Raw genomic sequence first — 7,500 nt, 5'->3', positions numbered from 1 at the left:
TAACTCCCTCCAGGAGTGTGTGTGTGTGTGTGTGTGTGTGTGTGTGTGTGTGTGTGTGTGTGTGTGTGTGTGTGTGTGTGTGTGTGTGTGGTGTGTGTGTGTGTGTGTGTGTGCGTGCGGCGTGTGGGGAACAGTGTGTTCAAACACGCTGAAGGCTGAAGAAAAAAATGTCCGTAATTTCACATTGACATGTAATCTGTAAACACACACTTTCTCACATACGTACTTAAACTTAAGCTCAATCCAAATCAGCTGAAGTTCTCAACACACAAACTTCTCCTCAGAGCTGCCGTCACTCACAGCTTCATACCAGGGTGTTTAGCTGATCCCTAAAAAGTCTTAAAATCCAATGAATCCATTATTCTTAAAAATTAGACAGTCAAATGTATTAAATCACACTACATGGCAGAAACCAACACAAGGCAATGCATACAAGGCTCGGTGCACAGCAAAAAGTGTTTCAAACTCGACATTATAAGAATAAGTACAGTGAAATCCCACATGCAGAGTGGAAAAAAAACACAATCAGCAAGAAAACTCACCAACAAATGCACTTTTTTCCAAGTTCTCTTCTACCCATGCAGCAAATGAAGTCATGTTTTGATTTTTATTATTAAATTTTGTATATTGTAAATTACTCTTAAATTTCACTCCAAGCGGCATCTAAAAAGACTTAAAAAGTTGTAAATCTACCTTGCCTTTTAAGCTGTAGGAAACCTGCGCACCGCAGATAACGAGCTGGAGTTATTAGATCCTGAAGTCACAAATCTGTTGAAGCTGATCTGCTCAGGAGCTGCTGATCAAACAGCTTTCACGCCATGTTTTTACAGTTTTCCTGTTTGCCAAGTCTATGTCAGAGGGATTTTTAACGACGATAACCTCTCCCTCGCTCCCTCTCTCGCTCTCTCTCCCTGCAGATGCCGCAGTTCGAGAAGACGACGGTCCACATGAGGGACCCTGAGCGGGTGGAGCAGATCATCTGTGGCCTCATCAAAGGAGGAGCCTCCAAACTTCAGGTACAAAATGCGATCAGTCATTGTTTGAGTGAAACAGCGCCACCTCGTGGTTATTAAAGCTCACAAACTGTCAGCAGCTGTGGAAACCTCTAAGCTGAACACTCAGTACATTTACATGATGTTAGGAAAAGTCAAATTATTTTGTTAGTCCGGCTAAAACTGGACTTTTAAATCAAGTTTCTCCAGATAATAATTCGATTGGAAGCTATTCAGTCATGTAAACACCTCAGTCGGACTTAAACTGGACTTTTTTTAAGGTTGCTTTAAACGAATCAATGAAGTTTGCTCAGCGTTGTTTGATTATATGTACATGACGCGGTGGTTTTCTACCCGAAGTTATTCTAAAAAAACAGTTGTGATTGTGATTGGGTCGATATCACAGACTGTATCAATAATATAGATTTATAGCAGCGTGCTGAAAGGAGGCAGACCGCTGCCTGTATACTGGGACAAAGACAGGCGTCACATTAAATGACCTAATCGAGCTTTAACTGTAGCTCCACTAACTGTGTGTGTAAATGAAAACTAACTTTGAATGATTGACTTCAGACATTTTCAGCTGATTCAGTGCTTTACAGGCAATCTTACGTCTCATTAATCATCGAGGCTCATTACTTGGAAAAAGTCAACTCACATTCTAGAAAAAATCTCAATTTCTTGTATTCCTCATGTTCTGGAAAACCAAATGTTGTTGACTCTGTTGCAGATCATCACAGACTTCGACATGACATTAAGCAAGTTCGCCGTCAACGGCAAACGCTGCCCGACGTGCCACAGTGAGTACATCATGAAAACAACATTTCTTTATTTCTGGGGGGGTCGATAATCTTTTAGTTTCACAAAGGTAGACGAGTGGAAATTTATTTTACATATTTTCCTGTTTTCCCTACTCTCCTCAACCACTCTCCAACCCATAGTGTGAGAAGAAAATAAAAAAAAGTAAGAGCTGTCAAGAGGAGGGAAACAAAATAAAAATATTAATTAAAAATACAAAACTGAAAGAGAAAAAATATATAATTTTCATTGACTTACATGATTTATTTGACACTTCCAGTGAGTGTCTTTGCCTGTATGAAACATAAATTCTATATTTTTGGTGCAGATATCATTGATAACTGTAAGCTGGTGACGGAGGAGTGCCGACAGAAGCTGCTGCAGCTGAAGAACAAATATTATCCCATCGAGATCGACCCCCATCTCACCATGGAGGAGAAATACCCGTTCATGGTGGAGTGGTGAGACACAAACACACAAACAGTCATGTTTGTGTTTCTGCTGACCAACAGCTGAGCGCAAACAGAGATAATCACAGTGGAGACAAAAATGCGTTTGTTTTGTGTTTGCAGGTATTTCAAGTCTCACACGCTTCTTGTGGAGCAGCGGTTAGAAAAAGACAAGCTGGCCGAGGTGGTGAGGGAGTCTGACGCTGCACTGAGGTACGCTCCTCGCTCACCTGGACTCGCTCGACACCGTACAACTGCACTGTAGCTTACTGTTGAATTATGGGTATTTAGCTGATATGATGCACTTCACCAGAAAATACACGACGACCTAAATAATTGATGTTTTCTTCTGGTTTTTAATATTTATTTGCATATTCAATTTGTAGTTCTTAAATTAAACAGAATGCCATTTCATCAAATTAGCCCTTTGAAACTTGAGCAAATTTGTTTGATTTCTTTTATAAAACATGGGAAGAAGGCAGTGAGCAACAGAAGAAGAAATGACATAAAAATTATCAAGAAATTAGTAAAAAGTAACATAAGCTTAAAAATTAAAAATTAAATAAAAAAAAAACAAGTAAATGTCCTGGAGTAGTGCTCAAAAAATACAATAATTTTGTAACATAATTTAAATATGTAATTATGATAAATTAATATGGGGGGGTTTGCTGTTGCAGAACAGTTAGCCCTAGCATTTTTCCCTTCCAAGGCCGGCGGAGAAGATGAAGACGGGGATTAATATACTATAATTGTAAATATAGTTTAGCCCTAGCATTTTTCCCTAGATTTTTAAAAATAATTTTCTAAACGTACTTATTTCTTTATTTTGTGAAACATTTTTCCTTCTTAAGTTGCTCGTGCCTTTTTTTCCATGTTTTTTTAAAGAAGTCACACAGTTTGATCAAAGTTCAAACGCTGAAGATCTTAAATGGTCAGAAAACGGCGTTTCCATCATGCAGCGGATGAGCGGATGTTCTGATGTCTCTCTGTGTCCGTTTCAGAGACGGCTACGAGCAGTTCTTTGACCGCCTGCATCAGCACGATGTCCCCGTCTTCATCTTCTCCGCCGGCCTGGGAGACGTCCTGGAGGAAATCATCCGCCAAGCCGGAGTGTACCACCCCAACGTCAAGGTCGTCTCCAACTTCATGGACTTTGACGAAAACGTGAGTCGACGGACGCCTCCGTTCCTCTGTTTGTGTTACATGTTAAAAAAAAACAAACATAATGTCTCACCGCCGTGCCGGCTGGATCTGCTCCTCGTCTCACAGGGCGTCCTGAAGGGTTTCAAAGGCGAGCTGATCCACGTGTACAACAAACACGACGGCGCCCTGCGGAACACGGAGTACTTCAAACAGCTGAAGGAGTACTGCAACATCATCCTGATGGGAGACTCGCTGGGGGACCTCAGCATGGCCGACGGCGTGCCCAACGTGGAGAACATCCTCAAGATCGGCTTCCTCAACGACAAGGTACAGACGCCCGTGACACGACATGACTACAGATATATGTGTGTGTGTGTGTGTGTGTGTGTGTGTGTGTGTGTGTGTGTGTGTGTATCGATAGATGGATAGAGAGAGAGAGAGCGATCTAAGAAATAAATATTATATAAAATAAGTTATAAAAAATAAAAGTAGGCCTCTCAGGGACTGTTCTTTATTTGTTAGAGGAGGGAGCTGGTATTTTTTTGTTTGTTTGTTTTTGATCCTCCCCAAAGCTACAAATACGTTTTCACAGTTTCTGGCTGTGATAAACTGTTATATGTTAGTGACTTTTATTTTGGCGACCCGCGGGTTTGGAAGGCATGTTTTCTTAAAAAAATCACCCAAAAAACAATCACCACCAAAAAATGGTATGAAAACGTTTTTAAAATCACCAAAAAATAAAAATCACCAATAAATCTGAAGTAAAAAAAGTTGCCAAAAGTTTTTTAAAAGCAGCTAAAATTTTAAAGGAAAAAATAATCACCACATTTTTTTGTAGTATTTTTGAACAGCCTTCCTAGCTTATTAAAATGCTGTTAGTCATGTGTTCCATGATGAACCTGATTAAGGCCACAAGCAAAAATGTTTGATTTGCTACAAATTTGTTCTAAATACTAAAAGTGGTGCAGGAGTCTCGACCTCGTCCTGCAGATTCATGACCGTTTCCCTGTGATGCGTCTCTGCAGGTGGAGGAGCGGCTGGACAAATATCTGGACTCTTATGACATCGTCCTGGTGAAGGACGAGACTCTGGAAGTGCCCAACGCCATCCTCCAGAAGGTCCTATAACTCCACCCCCCCACTCTGCTCCTGTCCTCCCATCAGCCCCTTCAGCTCTGGGCCTGTCAGACTTCTAACACCAACCTAAACTTTCCTTTCTGGTCCACTTTCTCTGGATCTCTCCTGGGTGATTCTCCACCTCTGTACCCCCCCCACACCTCCACCCCTCGCCCCTTTAAACGCCTTTTTAAAAGACATTTGACGTCTCCTGAAAGAACTGTTTTAAAAGTCCACACAGCAGCAGCAGCAGCAGCCCGTCTCTGTGTGTTTTGTTTCCGATAAAAGAAAAACTCACTCCATCTCTACCATCTATTGTTACCATGAAAGGGTTATTTTTGATAATAATTGTGTGACAGGAAGCAGGCGCTCCCAGACGGACGCAGTGCTTTCATTTGGAGCTATCGAAACATGTCTGATCATGTGACTCTGGTGTCGACTCGCATCGTCAGACATGAAACGTGTTTCTACAAAAGCCGCATTAGAGCTTTGTGGAATAATTTAGTGCAAAAACAACCTTTGAAAATGTAACTTATGGTAAAACTTTAAATGTGTTGCTACAGAAAAGTAAGAGCCAACACAGTATTTGTTTAAGGGAAGAAAACTATTCAGATGTTGAACTTGCACTTTAAATCCTGTGTACGGGGAACCAGCCTGGACATGATGAACATATGTGGCCTGTAAGTTTGATTTATGGGTGCAGGAACACGTTCTAGCACAGAAAAGTTTACATACGCTTTTTCTTTTTAACACTGATGTGCTCCTTTGGCATCATATCGACACTCAGAAGAAGAAGAAGCAGATCTTTACTCGTGAAACTTTGATGGCATTTTGGATTTTCTCCTCGTAGCTGACTCAGCAGCCAAGTGTCCAAGTGTTATATAATACCATTAGCCATTAGCTGGAATATCAAGGGTTAACCCTTTAAAACTGGAGTAAATCGGCCTGATTTCTTTCAAAAACATGGGAGGAACTCAAAAAAATGATCCAAAAATAACCAACAAATTAGAAAGAAGATGCAGATATATTGCCATGTAAGTTTCACATATACAGATTTTATATTTTTGTTGTGTAGACAAAAATCACAAACGGGACACAAAAAATAAATTAACAATATCAAAAATACTATTTGAAAATATGCAATATGTGTGCTAAAAAACTGTACTTTTCCCATGTTTTTGAAGAGAATGAAACCTTTTTTCTTGAGTTTCAGAGGTTTAAATACTTGTTAAATGTGTCTGAACGCAGCACAAGAAACACTGATGGCCACACAGGTTTTAAAGGGTTAAACCCCCATTGAACCAAAGTAAGGGTGCTGCAAAATTACAATGTATCTAAAATCTAAGTATAGTAAACAAGTATAAGTAAAGAGAAGACAGCTGCCTGCAGCGTGCGACCTTTTTAACTTCCTCACCTTCTCATCCTGTGGTTTAGACGGAGCACTACCTCTAACACACACATCTTAGGTTTATTTTGGGAGGCTCAAAGTTAAAACATCTCCCTTTTGTCTCCACATGTTATGTTGAATGTTCTCTTTGTGTTTTAAATGTGCTGCTATCACCTGCATGTTGCCTTTTCTTATCGTTATGTAAAACAAACGGGAGACTAAAATATATGAATATATATATCAGTAAACTGGGGAATAATGTCCTGCTGTATATGTGGCCGTCGTGTAGAGATGTTGCAGACAGTACAGTGTGTTGTATTTTTATAAGCAGACGGCTTTCTCTTTTCTTTGATGGTGTGATTTTAAAAAAATGCAATAAAGCGTAATTTTGTGAGCCAACTGGACGGACTAACATGGACCCTCAATAACAGCCCTGAAAGCTCTGGTTTGGTGGTTTTTAAAGGTGTATTACACAAAAAACAGCACATACAAATTTAACCCTCAGGGACTGAATGGTGCATTTGACACACTTTTCATTCTTCATATTTTTGATAATTTTGACTGTGTTCATGCATATGGCATACATTTAGTCCAGATTGTGTATTTTTGTTTAATCTATGAATTTCCAGCTCAGCTCCTACAGCAAGTCTAAAATACACTGTGGAAGCTAAATAGTTTCATTCAGACTGCTAAGAAACCCATTCAAACTGACATTTCTGATCCCACAGCCATCAAAGCAGAAAAACATGCATTGTGTTATTTCTGTGGAATGTTATTTTTACAATTTTCCACCTGACAGCATCAATTTTTAATTCTACTAAATCTACTTTGCATGAAATATATTGAAAATAATTCATTTGTTGTGTTTCTTTTCATCTAAAAATATAGTGGCATCATGACAAAACCTTGCATTTAAAGGGTTAAAATTCAGAAAATGGATATTTGATATTTATTATTAGGACTGATGCTGGTTAGAAAAAAATATCAACTCAATGAAAATATAAAAAATTTTACTGAATAATATTTTTGTCTAACCTGATTTTGAAAAGCACATTTTGTGCACAGAGAAATAAAGATGTGTGTAATATTAAATATGTATGGTTAAGAGATTTCTCATCCATGCAAGATTTTTTTTTTTACAGTTTATCCTGAGAGACAGTGGGGGTGGAAATCACCAGAGGCCCCCTGATATGTCATTATCATAATACTAATGTCACGCTACAATATTAGAGAGATGTAAAATGTTTTGAAATATGCCAGTTATTGTGATAAATTGCAATTTATTACCCTTTTTTCAACTTCAAACTAAAGAAAAACTTCCAATTTTATCCAACAAGATCAGGTTTTTGGTCTGTTTGGTGTCAGTTCAATCTTTATTTGCAATATTAATAATTTATGTAATAAAATATCGATACATGGTGCCAGTGAATCGATAAAATATTGCCATGCAAAATATTGCAATACTGTAAGGTATCTATATTTTCCCCACCACGAAGAGACCATAACAATCCCTTTATCATACCACATTGTTGTTTTATTAGACAATTATCAGCTATTCTATAAACTCAGCAGGATGACGAACATCAAAATTGGATTTACTGCATTTGTGCATAAAT

The 7,500-nt window shown here is 38.7% G+C and overlaps 1 protein-coding gene across 2 annotated transcripts in view; it reads left to right on the top strand.

The window, feature by feature from the left end:
• nt5c3a (5'-nucleotidase, cytosolic IIIA) overlaps window positions 1–5,593 on the top strand; it is an 18,663-nt gene extending 13,070 nt beyond the window's left edge. For both annotated transcript variants that reach the window (XM_042489942.1, XM_042489943.1), the window contains exons 2-8: window positions 918–1,016; window positions 1,723–1,792; window positions 2,119–2,251; window positions 2,363–2,452; window positions 3,241–3,403; window positions 3,509–3,709; window positions 4,408–5,593. In XM_042489942.1, coding sequence (XP_042345876.1) covers window positions 918–1,016; window positions 1,723–1,792; window positions 2,119–2,251; window positions 2,363–2,452; window positions 3,241–3,403; window positions 3,509–3,709; window positions 4,408–4,509 — 858 coding nt within the window. In that variant the 3' untranslated portion in view covers window positions 4,510–5,593. The remainder of the gene's footprint in view (window positions 1–917; window positions 1,017–1,722; window positions 1,793–2,118; window positions 2,252–2,362; window positions 2,453–3,240; window positions 3,404–3,508; window positions 3,710–4,407) is intronic.
• The last annotated feature ends 1,907 nt before the right edge of the window (window positions 5,594–7,500 follow it).

Source organism: Plectropomus leopardus, chromosome 7 (assembly GCF_008729295.1).
Source record: "Plectropomus leopardus isolate mb chromosome 7, YSFRI_Pleo_2.0, whole genome shotgun sequence".
In the NCBI taxonomy this organism is placed as follows: Eukaryota; Metazoa; Chordata; class Actinopteri; order Perciformes; family Serranidae; genus Plectropomus; species Plectropomus leopardus.
This window is presented reverse-complemented; position numbering and strand designations above follow the sequence as displayed.